This window comes from Saccopteryx leptura, chromosome 7 (assembly GCF_036850995.1).
Source record: "Saccopteryx leptura isolate mSacLep1 chromosome 7, mSacLep1_pri_phased_curated, whole genome shotgun sequence".
In the NCBI taxonomy this organism is placed as follows: domain Eukaryota; kingdom Metazoa; phylum Chordata; class Mammalia; order Chiroptera; family Emballonuridae; genus Saccopteryx; species Saccopteryx leptura.
The window spans coordinates 44,655,450-44,670,401 of record NC_089509.1 but is presented as its reverse complement, the minus strand read 5'-3'; the positions used below and the strand labels follow the sequence as shown (position 1 = coordinate 44,670,401).

At 36.6% G+C, this 14,952-nt stretch overlaps 1 protein-coding gene across 7 annotated transcripts in view; it reads left to right on the top strand.

The window, feature by feature from the left end:
• Positions 1-14,952, top strand: part of BAZ2B (bromodomain adjacent to zinc finger domain 2B) — a 457,412-nt gene that overhangs the window by 405,768 nt on the left and 36,692 nt on the right. For all 7 annotated transcript variants that reach the window (XM_066346467.1, XM_066346473.1, XM_066346468.1 and 4 more), the window contains 5 exons: positions 4,125-4,265; positions 8,061-8,315; positions 9,278-9,492; positions 10,037-10,111; positions 11,058-11,301. In XM_066346467.1, the coding sequence (XP_066202564.1) occupies positions 4,125-4,265; positions 8,061-8,315; positions 9,278-9,492; positions 10,037-10,111; positions 11,058-11,301 (930 nt within the window). The remainder of the gene's footprint in view (positions 1-4,124; positions 4,266-8,060; positions 8,316-9,277; positions 9,493-10,036; positions 10,112-11,057; positions 11,302-14,952) is intronic.

Genomic DNA, 14,952 nt, shown 5'->3' with positions numbered 1-14,952 from the left:
TTTTGGGTCTAAAATCTGGGTGTGTTTTATACAGTGGTTGTAGATTTTTTACTTGCATTTCCCGGTTTTCGCGCTTGTTGTCTTTTTTCAAATTTTGAGCACCCAAATTAAGGTGTGTCTTATACATGTGAGCATCTTACACATGGGGAAATATGGTATACAAAAGTACAGTGTTGTAACTAACAGGACCTGTGGGGGAGAAGAGGAGGAAGGTGCAAAGAGGGGTTACTTTTTTTTTTTTTTTTTTAAGATTTATTTATTTTAGAGAAGAGGGGAGAGAGGGAGGGGAGGAGCAGGAAGCCTCAACTCCCATATGTGCCTTGACTGGGCAAGCCCAGGGTTTCGAACCGGGGGCCTCAGCGTTCCAGGTCGACGCTTTATCCACTGCGCCACCACAGGTCAGGCCGAGGGGTTACTTTTAACCTTGTGTTTACTTATGTCTTGGCTTTGTTGCTTCTGCCTCTCTGCCTCTCTGCTTCTCTATCCGTGGCCTCCTCATCCTTCTCCTCCTCCTCCTTCTTCTTCATCACCATCATCATCATCCAAGCAGTGCCTATAGAGTGTAGAAAATGTACTGAGCATCATGAGACACAAGACCAGAACTGTGTGGGGCTAGATTCTGACTGTCTTAGTTAATTGTTGAGGAAACTCGGGAAGCTCTGATTTTTTTTGAGTTGCGCGTCTTGTACGAGAACCACAGGATTAGTCCTAAATTTATTAAAATGTACTAAATTTTAAGATTCCAATGTTCCTTTTAAGTATTTTAATAGTAGACAAGAATGGATGCCTATCTTTAATAAATATCCTACAAATTTATAAGATTTCTTAGAAATCTCCATTTTATCTTAAAAACTGATATCACTTTTACATTCTATTTCATATTATAGCCATGTCTATTTTAACTGGAAAAAATGTTATATATCACTAGGTAAAAATTGTGTCCAAGGATATAAGCCATATTTATCTATTGTTACTAGACACATTCTAACTCCTTGACTATGTATCACTGAAGTGTATAAGTACCCCAGATCACCAACAATGTGAGGTTAGCACAATGTAAAAAGCATTAGTGTCAATGGGTCCTTCCTTTTTGGAAAGAATTGGTAGCCATTTTCAATAGTTTTTAGTGAATAGTAGTCTCAATTATATTTATTATTACTATTATGAAGATAATTAAGAATTCTGGGTTAGTTCTTTGTAGTAGAAAAATTTACACCAGCTACTTTGAAATCTGTAAGAGATATTTAATATGTTCTATTGATGATTTAATTTATTATTCTGGTAAGTGACCAAAAAGTTGTCCATTCTTCTTTGAAAAAATTCTTAAAGCAACATTTCATGGGTTTAAAAACTGAAAATCCAATTCTTGGAGGAAAAATGTTCTGCTGATGGTAATTTGATATGAAAATTTATATATACTGCATTGTGGGATATCACAGGTTAATTGTGTATATTTTATGTAATTAGACCCTCAGAAACTGCTTTTAGTTTATAATTGCTAAGATTAATTGTAGAATTTTTGGTGTCAATAATCTCATAATATAGCTCCCTTATCATTTCCCTTCCAAATGTCTCCACAAATGAGTCACCCAGAAATTTAGAAGCAGTATAAAATTGAATAATTTAATTTGAGCATATTGTATAAAATGTCTTGCATTACCTGGCCTCTGGCTCTGTATCAAAATATTCAACAACTACTCAGTCTGCAACCTGTGTCTTGAAACTAACAGCAATTTCTCAAACACACTGTGCTTTCTTACCTCTCTGCCTGGCATATCCTCCACTCCTCTCTCTGTCCCCTTGGCAAGACTCCCACAGGAGTCAGTCTGCTGTCCAACAAGTGGTCATTGAAATGGAGATAGTTAAGATATGGACAAAAATGCTAATACAGTACAGGAAACAATAAAAATATTTAAAAAATTTTTAAAATATTTTTAAAAATTAAAATATCAAAACTATAGAGAGAAACTATTTAAGAATTAAAAATAAATTGGTAATAGGGATGAGGTCATAGTGTTTAATTAAGATTTAAATCTGCAGCCCTGGCTGGTTTGCTCAGTGGTAGAGCATTGGCCCGGTATGTGGAAGTCCTGGGTTTGATTCCCGGTCAGGGCACACAGGAGAAGCACCCATCTGCTTCTCCACCCTTCCCCCTCTCCTTTCTCTCTATTTCTCTCTTCCCCTCCCACAGCCAAGGCTCCAGTGGAGCAAAAGTTGGCCTGGGTGCTGGGGATGGCTCCATGGCCTCCATATCAGGCGCTGGAATGGCTTTGGTTGCAATGGAGCAACACCCCAGATGAGCAGAGCATCTCCCCCTGGTGGGCATGCTGGGTGCATCCCAGTTGGGCGCATGCGGGAGTCTGTCTGCCTCCCCACTCTTACTTCGAAAAAATACAAAAAAAAAAAAAAAGATTTAGATTTGCAAGATGGGAATAATGACCTTTCTGATTGTGCCAATATAAGGAGGTAAGGGAACAAGAAATGTTCATGAGGAATAACAAATAGTTTGATTAAATCTACATAGAATATAAAGGTGGGTGGTCATTTGGAAAAGAAGAGAGTACTGTATGACCAGATGGTGGCACAATGGATAGAGCATCAGACTAGAATGCAAAGGACCCAGGTTCGAAACCCCGAGGTCATTGGCTTGAGCACAGGCTCACCAGCTTGAACATGGGGTCACTGACTTGAGTGTAGAATCATAGACATGACCCCATGGTTGCTGGCTTGAGCCCAAAGGTCTCTGGCTCAAAGCCCAAGTTCGCTGGCTTGAGCAAGGGGCCACTGGCTCTGCTGTAGCCCCCCAGTCAAGGCACATATGAGAAAGCAATCAATGAACAACTAAGGAGCTACAATGATGCTTCTCCTCTTTCTCCCTTCCTGTCTGTCCCTATCTGTCCTTCTCTCTGTCTCTCTCTCTGTCACCAAAATAAAAAAAAATAGAGTACTGAGTTCCAAAGTAAGGAGTTTGGCTTTATTTTGATAAAATTAAAGAAAATTGAAAGATTTTTTAATCAAGAAGAGACATTATTGATCTGGTGACAGTAGCCCTTCATTAATGTGTTAAATATGTGAGGTAGGTTAGAATTACCTGATGGTTCCACTGTTGTTTCTCCTCTAAATATATAAGAACTGTACTTAAGGTATGACAGTAAAGTCATAGCACTGATATTATTATATGAACTCTCTTGATTTTTTTCCCCACAGAATGTAATCCCTACAACAGGAGAAAAGATGATTATTTCTATATTTTTGCCATTACCCAAAATATGTTTTGAAAGTCGTTGGAATTGAATTGTCCTCAGAATGCATTTTGCATTCTCTTAACATGTTGTTTATAGGGGTAAATAATTTTTTATTTCATCACAGGTGCTACTTTAAGACTAGCTAATTCACTTTGAAAGAACTACTGTTGCAATTTCAAATATGTTGCTTACAGTTTCCTGCTGTATACATCCTCCCTTGTTTCACGGAGCTACACGAAAATTTATGTTAATACTACCATATTTCCCCATGTAAAAGATACACCTTTCTTTGAAATATTTGGGGTCTAAAAACTGAGTGTGTCTTATACAGTGGTTGTAGATTTTTTATTTGCTTTTCCTGTTTTATTAACAGTGATGAGGAGTTGTATGAATTTTATGATGAATAAAACTTGAGTTCAATAACTTCATATAATATATTTTTTCAAAATTAGGGCCCCAAAATTAAGTTGCATCTTATACTTGGGAGCATCTTATACATGGGGAAATATGGTAGTAAATATTGTGTTGTAAAATTTTAGTTGCCCATGTAAATTTAAATGCCTGTTTATTAATAAGTATTTTATTCTCATGTATAACCTGGGAAAGGATTGAATTAATTTTGTATAATGGAATAATCTATGTTGAATCTAATATTTATATTTTATATACAGTCATAAGATTACATTGAAATTCAAAGGGTGAAGACACTGAAAAGCAATGTCATTGTTTCTGTGTAATTCCAAGTCTATTCCTAGATCTCCTAAGAGGATCTGTTCATGGAAATAGTAATAATCCTTTGATCACTTTTTAAATTTTAATTGGAGGTTTTCAAACACAGAATGATTAAAGAGAGTATATGTACATGGTTTTCTTTTTAAGGAAAAAGAACGGTTGAAGCAAGAAAAACGTGATGAGAAAAGATTAAATAAAGAGCGTAAACTAGAGCAACGAAGATTAGAATTAGAAATGGCAAAAGAACTAAAGAAACCTAATGAAGACATGTGCTTAGCAGATCAAAAGGTACTTTATTATGTAAACCATTTTATTAATAAAAGTTATTTTTCCTGTGTGCTCACCTGATGTCTTTGCCAAAGCTGCCATTCTCAAGCCTTTCATTGTTAACCAGAGCAGTGGGTTTCCACGTTTAGGTCAGTCTGTCTCTTCTGGGTGAGCAGCAGTAAACCTCTCTAGAGCTTTGGTGCTGATAATGGCAGTTCTTAATATATAAGTGGAGTACTGCAGACCTTTTTAGTAGAACTACTGTAGAAATCTACTAAGATGGATTATAAAGGTTGATAGGATTTCTGTTTCATTTGGTTATTTCCAGGCATTTAGGTACAGAAAGCTCTTAACTCCTCCCCACACCCCATAGATACTTAAATTAGGATTTATAATCTATAATCTCCTTCAATGCTTTAGTAATGATAGCTACCGTTTATTGAGTATGTTTACTACATGCTGGACGCTATGCTAAGTGCTTTATATCAGTGGTCCCCAAACCCTGGGTCACGGACCGGTACTGGGCCATGGACCATTTGGTACATTTGGTACCGGTCCTTAGAGAAAGAATAAATAACTTATATTATTTCCGTTTTATTTATATTTAAGTCTGAACAATGTTTTATTTTTTAAAAACGACCAGATTCCTTCTGTTACATCCATCTTGACGCTTGTCTCGTAAGTTTGACAATTATATTTAAAAATACCACAGTTTTTACGCTGGTCACATAATTTTATTTGGTGCATTTATCCGTCCCACCCTAAAGGCCGGTCCGTGAAAATATTTTCTGACATTAAACTGGTCCGTGGCCCAAAAGAGGTTGGGGACCACTGCTTTATATGAATTCTCACCTCAGTCCCGTAGAGCTGTTTTTTACGCCCATTTACAGATGAGAGAAGTGAGGTACAAAGAGGTTAAGGAACTTGCACAGGATTACACAGCTAATATATGGCAACTTGGATTCAAACCCCAGTGTGTTGAACTCGAGTCCATACTGTTTATCATCTTGAAAGCCAAGAAATGCACCCAACCAAAGTACCTCGTGTGTTTTCTCTTCAATTGGTTCAGAGACAAATAATGTTGCTAAAATACATAAAAAATAGAAATTTAGAAAGAGCAAAATAATCTTGGTTTCTGGCATGATTTCATATACTATAGAGTAGAAATCAATTATGTTTGACTACAGACAAGAAGATGGTATTTCTAGACAATTATGTCAATACTATACATCATTTCTATAATGCTGCCTCAGTAATATATAAATATTATATTTGATCAATAGCACCTATATTATATGCCATATTCATCTGATATACAAATGATTATCTCTTGATTCATGAAAGTTCTTTTCTGAAATGCTGAAAGCAAACTTTTAATAACCTACTGCTGATTTTATTAGTTTAATATTCTATTTATTTACTTAGAATAAATGCTTTTAAATAAAAATGAAAGTGTGGCCTGGCCGAATGAGTATTGTCCCAGTACACCAAGGCTGCAGGTTCGATCCCCACGTAGGGTACATACAGGAACAGATCAATGGTTCTCTCCCCCATTCCTTTCTTTCTAAAATCAATAAATAACATTTTTTTAAAAAATGAAAGCAATCATACTAATTTTAGTCAATTGGATATATAAAATTTTCTAAGCACAGAGTGAGTATATAGGTTAGGTAACACATTAATAAACTCAGAGTGAGCAAGCGAGCAATTTTTTTAATCCTAAGTGAGCTTTATTTTTCCGCATCTTTTATTTTATTTAAATTCATATGCACCTATCAAATATATAAGTCAATTTTAAACTTAACTTTGTTAGCTTTGTTATATAAATTTTTAGAACCGCATGGATATGTTTTTCTGACATAGGATAAAGGAAAACTCAGAATTAAATGGTTTTCAAATGGAACGAAAGGTATGTATAGTATCAGCCAGTTCTGTGCTTACACACAATATTAGTAGAAAAGGTCTTGGTTAGTTATTTAAGTAAGTGCAGGGTAAAGGAACATTTTTAAACAAGGACCAAACTAGATAAATAGAAACACAAGTCACATTTCTTTTCCCTGTCAAAATTTAAAGTACCATTATTGAATCCCATTCATGGAAAAAATTGTTTTTAATTTAGATTACCTACTTTTTAAAATTTTATTTTAATTCTTTTTATATAGAGAGAGAAGCATTCATTTGATGTTCTACTTAGTTGAGCATTAATTAGTTGCTTCCTGTCTATGCTTTGTGGATCTAACCTGCAACCTTGACATTTCCGAAAGATGCTCCAGGGGTCTCCAAACTTTTTACACAGGGGGCCAGTTCACTGTCCCTCAGACCATTGGAGGGCTGCCAAATACAGTGGTCCTCTCACTGACCACCAGTGAAAGAGGTGCCCCTTCCAGAAGTGCAGTGGGGGCTGGATAAATGGCCTCAGGGGGCCGCATTGCGGCCCGCAGGCTGTAGTTTGGGGACACCTGCAACCAGCCGGAGCCTTACCTTTTTTTTTTTTTTTTTTTTTTTTTTTTTTTTAGGTTTTACTTATTGATTTTTTTAGAGAGGGAGAGAGAGAGAGAAGGAGGGGAGGCAGGAAGCACCGACTTCTAGTAGTTGCTTTTCGTATGTGCCTTGCCCAGGCAAGTCCGGGGTTTCAAACCATCGACCTCAGCATTCCAGGCCGATGCTCTATCCCTTTGCCACCACAGGACAGGCTTACCTATTTATTTTTCAAATGTCCATGACAACTGGCACTACAATTTATTCAATTAAGTGTTACTATGTGAGCAGATTTGATATGTAGCCGAAGAGACAGCTTTCTAATTTTAGTACTGACACTCAATACAGTATATTTCAATACTTACAGGAAACCTAAAGGATTTAGTTGCAGTATAAAGCAGTTCATGATAGGGTCATAGGTTCTAGTCATGTGGACCTAGTAATTTATCAGCATTCATTAGCCAAAGATGGTACCAGTCTTTCCAACCATACAGCCCACAGATGCACACTGTTCATTTGGAGCTACCCACGAAATGTGACTTATAAATCAGTCTCCATCATTAGAAGAAGTCAGTGCATGTGCCCTACGTATTCAGTCTATGGTACTTTTAAATGTTTATTTCTTTTTTTTAACTGAATTTATTGGGATGACATTGGTTAATAAGATTATATAGGATTCAGGTGTACAATTCTATAACACATCATCTGTATATTGTAGTGTGTGTTCACCACCCCAAGTCAAGTCTCCTTTCATCACCATTTACCTCCCTCCACCCTCTTCTACCTCCCTCCGCCCACTTTCCCTCCTCCCTTCACCCCCTTTCCCTCCTCCCTCCACCCCCTTTCCCTCCTCCCTCCACCCCCCTTTCCCTCCTCCCTCCACCCCCCTTTCCCTCCTCACTCCACCCCCTTTCCCTCCTCCCTCCATCCCCCTTTCCCTCCTCCCTCCACCCCCCTTTCCCTCCTCACTCCACCCCCCTTTCCCTCCTCCCTCCACCCCTTTTTCCCTCTGGTAATCACCATGCGGAAATATTTGTTTCTTAATGTTATCTAAATTTCAGTCCTGTTATATAACCCATGTTTTATCAATATGTAAATAAATTAAAATTAGTATATCTTTTGCTGAGATATAAGTTTGTGCTCAACTAAAATTTATTGATAGTTACTTGAATTCAGCACCCTACGCTTAGTCCCCTGGGGTCGCGGCAGTGCACACAGGGAACCTACAGTCCAGAGAGAAAGCCACTGGTCCAGTGCAAGAGAGAGAAAGACAGCCCTGACTTTACTTCAGAAGATATCAAATCATGGCTTTTAAATTTTATTTTATTTTATTTTCAGCCTTTGCCAGAGTTGCCTCGTATTCCAGGACTTGTTCTCTCTGGAAGTACATTTTCAGACTGTCTCATGGTGGTGCAGTTCTTACGAAACTTTGGTAAAGTTTTGGGCTTTGATGTGAATATTGATGTTCCAAACCTGAGTGTTCTTCAAGAGGGATTGCTAAATATAGGGGACAGCATGGGTGAAGTACAAGACTTGCTTGTGAGGCTCCTCTCCGCTGCTGTGTGTGATCCAGGTCTAATTACGGGATACAAGGTAAAAAACAACAACAACAACAACAAAATATAAAAATGTTTTTAAAATTTGTACTGTCAGTGCATTGATAGCTGGCTGTAGCGTATTAGCAGAAAATTGTATAATGTGATCCAGTTTTCTCTACATACTATTAAATGTAGATTTACTTCAGGTTACACTTAGTACAAACCTAGAAAAACCTGCTTCATAAAAAGCCTATAGAATGTAGCTCATTCCCAAATTACCCTTTTTTCCTCTGTCAGCAAAAACCACGTTGATTTAAGGAAATACAAAGTGATACTCAGCAAAACATAATTCATAATTCAGAAAGCAATTAGAACTTATGTACACCTTCTGAAATTATATTGTGTTCTCTCTGAATCACTGTGAGTCACTGAGGCTAATCAAGCCGCCCACAGGCCAGCGTGTTAAGACTCTGCTGATCAGTGGATACTCAGTATGTTCAAAGTTATCTTAATTAAGATAAATATATATCAGTTAGCCTTGCTAGAGGTACTATTGTAGAGAGAGAAGCTTCCGGATACACCTGTCACATCTTCCTTCCTCTCCCGGTCACTCAGTATAGCAGGCAATAAAACCCAGGATACCATGGAGCCAGACAATGCAGGAATAGTGCTTTTCAACCTCCTGTCCCCCTTTCCCAAATGTCTACACACTACTGGAAAAGCTTGAGATAGTTTCTGTAGTCAAAGAAGGTATGGTAGAACATTTCTACCCTCGAATTTTTATACTCTTCTCTCCACTTGACTTTTTTAACCAAGAGTTTGAAGGAGGAATAGAAAGATTACAAGTATTTGAATTGTCTATCATCTCTGGCCTATTTTTATCTCCATTTCATCAAAAATGTGAATAAGCTGTTGTCAGTATCATCTAGATTATATAATACAAACATTTAAAAATTATATTGTTTGATGTTATGAATGATTATGACCAATACTGATAAAAATGCCAAAATTTTATAGGCCAAAACAGCTCTTGGAGAACATTTGCTGAATGTTGGTGTGAATCGAGACAATGTCTCCGAGATTTTGCAGATTTTCATGGAAGCCCACTGTGGACAAACTGAGCTTACTGAAAGTCTGAAGACCAAAGCTTTTCAGGCTCACACTCCAGCACAGAAAGCCTCAGTCTTCGCTTTCCTGATCAATGAACTGGCCTGCAGCAAGAGTGTGGTGAGGTGAGCACGTCCTCACATTTTCCTGCTGATTCTTTTCTGCTTTGAATTTGTCTTATCACAAGGTAATGCAAATTGCTGATAGAAATTTCAAAGTTATAGACTAGCACAAAGAAAAAAATTAAAATTACATTCCAAATCTCTCTGTTCAGAGATGACTAATAATAGATTTTAATGTATTTCTTTAATCTATTTAAAAGAAAATTTGGATATACTGTAATATATTTGTTTTGTTTATTTAATGATTCTGTTATTTATATTCTGAAATATAAAACTATTTTTTTTTCTTGCTATGATCCCAGAATCCAGCACGATTGGAAGAATCCAGAATTTTTATTTTCTTGACATCTTGTGAGATAGATGACTATATGATGTTCCTTAGTATCCATTGATAGATTTATCCAATTTATTAGTATAATTTTCAGTTTTTGTTATTCATGTTAATCATCATTTTTACTTACCCAAAAAATGCATCAGTTTGCTTACAAAATTATTGTATTGCATAATGGATTAATTTATGTTTTCTAATATACTTTTGCATTGACAGTGAAATTGACAAGAACATTGATTATATGTCAAACTTGAGGAGAGATAAATGGGTGGTAGAAGGTAAACTCCGCAAGTAAGTTCTATTTTATTAAAACTAATATATGTCTTTAATAAACAATTCCTCAGTAAATAAAATTATCCTTAAAATAAAAAGCTTAAAATTTAGATGAGATATGAAATTAATGAAACTCAAGACCAGAATTTGCAATAGACAAAAGATATAATGAGATTTATTGAGCTCATATACTTCAAACTTAGAAGAAAGACCACTTGTCTTTCTTCTTTCAAAGAAATCAATCACATTTTCTCAGATCACTGTTAACATCAGGTTACTCTTGTCATAAATAGAATGAATGTTTGGAACTGCCACCCTTTTTCTTAATTACTTTTTAGTTAAATTTTGCTTTTACAGAGAGTCCAGCATATCCAAATATATTCAGCATTAAAACTTAATCAGCTTCCTGCCAGGAAATATGCTGAAATTATTCAACGTTTATGTTAAGAGCATAGTTTCTTATGGTAATTTGAATTGATATCTATTCAGTGTGGTAGTATGGGATCAGGAATTATCACTCGGTCATTGTTGGATTTAGTCTTTTCAGCTCTCTAATCTTTATTTTCTTAACATGTTCTAATTCCCAAGAGATACCTATAATTTTTTTTTTTTGAGAAAAACATTCACTTATTGTTCCTCCACTGATTGCTTCTCATATGTGTGCTGACTGGGGCTTGAACTGGAAACCCCAGGATCAAACAGGCAACTTCAGCACTCTGGGAAAGCACTCTATCCAGTACGCCACTGGCCAGGGCCCTAGAATTATTCTTTAAATTTAATACGTGCTGCAATTTCTGGAAATATATTTCTTACATTTTTTAAATTCTTATTTTAATTGTCATTGATTTATTGCTTATTGTGAGAAAAATACCATTAGGTATTTTTGCTTGAAACTCACATTGTGCTCTTTAAAAGGGATAGAACGAAGCCTTTTTTTTTTCTTATCACCTTTTTATACTTAAAGGCTCAGAATCATCCATGCTAAGAAAACAGGCAAAAGAGACACTACAGGTGGCATTGATCTTGGAGAAGAGCAGCACCCGTTAGGGACACCCACTCCAGGACGAAAGCGAAGAAGGAAGGGAGGAGATAGTGATTATGATGATGATGACGACGATGATAGTGATGACCAAGCCGATGAAGATGAAGAGGATGAAGAAGATAAAGAAGACAAAAAAGGAAAGAAGACTGATATCTGTGAGGATGAGGTAATCAAATTTAAGTTGATTTTCATATTTAACTAAGACTGCATAACACTGAAAAATAACAGAATTTTGGGTCAGATGGATTAGGGTTTTAATTCTGTTTTGACGCTTACTCGCCTTAGCTTCTTTATCTGAAAACTGAATATTACAATTACAAATTACCACATAAAGTTTCTTGTGATAGGTAGGTAAATATTGAATAGAATGCCTACAGATAGGCACTTACATAGAATAAAAGAAGATTTTGTGTGTGTGTGTGTGTGTGTGCGCGCGCGTGTGTGTAAAATGAGCTAAGAACTATGCTGGTTCTTAATTTTAGGTATTCTCTTTCATTCTGTTGACATTCTATCTTATATTTGTATAATACTTCATGCCTTAAAAGTGTTGTCAGGATTTGTGAAACTGGTATATTTCTCAAAAACCAGTTTATTATGGGCCACGCTTTAGGCACTTTTGATCAAAGATATATAAATATAAGACACTAAAAGTCCCCCTCTTAATTTACAGTCTCACTGAGGAAGATCTGCAATCAGAAACTGTAACAGGTTCAGTGTTAACTGCTTCAATAGCGGTATTTACAATGTGCTAGGCAGATACAAAGGAAAGGCATTTAACCTTTCTGAGGAATAAATTCTCACAAAGGCTTTCTGGACCAATTAGCTGAGGCTGCAAGCTGGCTGAATGTTAATCTGGGAGAATACAGGGAAAAGTTTTCCAGGCAAAGAGACTGGCATGAACAAGGGCACCGAAGCCTAAAACCACCATGGGCTCTAAGGGTGCTTCAGTGTTCCTAGAGGGCCTTAGGTACACCAACTACAAATTAGGATTTTCTACTTTTTTGGTGATAGGAAGCTATTGAAGGGTTTTAAATAAGGGAATGACATGGTCAGACTTCATTTTTAAATGGCTTACTATGTAGCTCTGTGGAAGTTAGAATTAGATTTGGGTAGGACAAGATCAGAGATAAGAAGGGCAGTCAGGAGATAATACAATAGTTTAGGTGAGTTTTAAGGGGTCTAAAACTAGACTAGTGGTGGGATGAAGAAGGAGGAAAGGATTCAATAAATTCTTAGGAGGAAGGATGCTTACTATTTGAAAATAGACTGTGTAGGGTGAAGGAGAGGTAGGATTGATTCCCAGCTAGCTGGCTTGCATGCTATTGTCACCCTTACCTGAGGTAGAGAAATCAGGAGAAGCAGAGTAACTAGACGGTAGAGGATAAGGGAAGGGAACAGGTCATTGAAGGCAGGAAGTGATGGTAGGTTTATTTAGACATGTTGAGTTTGAGATGAAGTTCAGCATTCAATTGGATTTAAGAATCTGAAGACTGAAGAAGAAGCAGTCTTGGAAATGTAGATCTGGAAGTTATTAGCACACAGACATTAGTTTAAAATCATGAGATAGATAAATTTGCACAAGGGAATTGCATTAGTGAATAGAGTACGGGACTGAGGTTGAAACCCTAGGGGCATCACTACTTAAGATAAGCCCGCAAGGCTTACTGTTAAAAATGGAAGAGTCAGAGAGGTAGGAGATGTCTGTAGGGGGCTGAGGATCCCTGAGTTCACCTTCCAGAGTTGGTGACTAGGAGGATGCACAGAACTCAGCATCTGGCCATCCTGTGTCAGTGAATCATAGCACTAGGAAATAGCAAAACCAGGAGACAGAAAAGGCATGAGTCAAAGTTCAGAGGAAAAAACAGGCTTAAGCTTCCAAGAGTCTTTTCCCAGTGAAATCACATAGCAATTCTGCCTGCAACATGTTGTGACACATGAAATGTTGTATACTACTGAAGTCCTTAGTCACAAAGGCACCCTCGGTATAGCATGTGCCAGAATTCCACACTCCCAGAAGAAAAGTAGGTGTTCATTATAAATCACATTGTTAGCACAGTGTCGGTCTAGTGAGCCAGTTTTATCAGTTAAGATCATGAACCCTCAAATCCAAGTTCCAGACACCAGCCAAGTGCCAACCTTGTAAGCAGGGCTTTGAAAAAGTAGTAGCCGTGTCTGCAGTGTTAACTCTTTTCTACATATATAATAACAAAAATAATTTTGAACATTTTAAAATGAGGGTGTAATAAACCAACATTAAGGCAGCAGGAGTCTAGTGAGATGAGTACTGAAGGTCTTTGGTGGATTTGGCAACATAGATGTCAGCAGAGTTTCATTAGAGGGGTGAGAGCAGAAGCCAGGCTATGATTGAGAACAGTAGAAAGTGAGAAAGTGAAAATGACTGTTTCAAGCATTGTGTCTTAGAGGAAAGGGTGGTTCCTAGAGGGGGACAAAGACAAAGGATTTTTCAGATGTGTAAAGACTTGAGGTGATTTTTGGTTGAAGGGACAGGGTCAGTAAAATAAGGGGGGCAGAAGTGTTCAAGATGAAAGAGATGAAGAGAATTTTTAATAGTATAAGGTCCCTAAAGATATTGGAAGGTATTCAATCATGGTGAAGAGGCTAGCTTTGAAGAGTAGGTAAAGAAGGCAAGGTTATGTAGCTAGTTGTGTCTGTGTCTGTGTTTGTTTAAGGGAAGCTACCATGAGCCTTGGAAATGGACATGTGTAAAAGAGAGATAAAAGTTGAAGTTCACCTTTTGCCAAAAAAGAATTCTAGAAATATTGATAGGGCTATAGAATGGTACTCAAAAAACAATATACAGCCAACCATTCCTTCCGACCTTAATACCAGGAGTATTCAGCTAAGGAAATCTGGAAAAAACTCTTGTTCTTTCTTGCATCAACTCAGTACTGCTAGAGAAATGAAGGCCTGCAGGGATAACTTTACTGATGGAACATGTGTCAAGGCAAATGATAAATTACTGAATCAGATTTTTGACTGAACCTGGATAATAATGTGGAGATACTTTAAAGAGCACATACAACCAATTCTCTTAAGTGAAAACAGTATAAATGTAAAATGCTTTCATAAATCCATCCCCAATGTTACATTTTAAACCAGATGATAAAAACCACTTGAGTGAGCTTTACTCAATCTGAAAAGGAGACTGCATGGAGATTCCTTGCAGAAATAGTTTCATAGTGTACTTTTGACACTACTTTATCCTATGCTTGGATGCTGTGGCAAATAACGTGAAGGGAATATAATTTGGGTGTTAGCATTATAATTATCCAAACAAAAGATACTATTTATAACCAATCTGCTTCATTTGGCAAGTGGAGCTGTTTCCATAGCAGGAATTAAAACATTCTGATCAGTATTAATCAGCTTTTCACAGAATGGGCATCCCTTCTCAGCACTTAATATTACAAATTGTTTTGAAGTGTTGACTCATAAATTGACAATCCTGCATTGAGAGGTCTGTGTATTTTACTGGTAGTTGTCCCAGTAAATAAATTAGAATTTATTTACAGAAATTATTTGTTTTGCCTGGCTTTTTTTTTCACATGGAGAATTAATAAATTTAACTTTTTTTTCATTAAGGGAGATGAAGACTATTAAAAATTACTATTAATGATTTAAAAAGTATTAATGTTTCGTAGACCAGATGTGTCATTTAATATTGTTTCTTTGTGTTGAATTATAGAGTTCGATTGTAGGATTTCATTTATGAAAATATATACTAGCAAATGTATCTTCTTATTAATGTGAGAAAACAGTTTAAAAACTTTTAAAAACAACAAATATTTTAGGATCT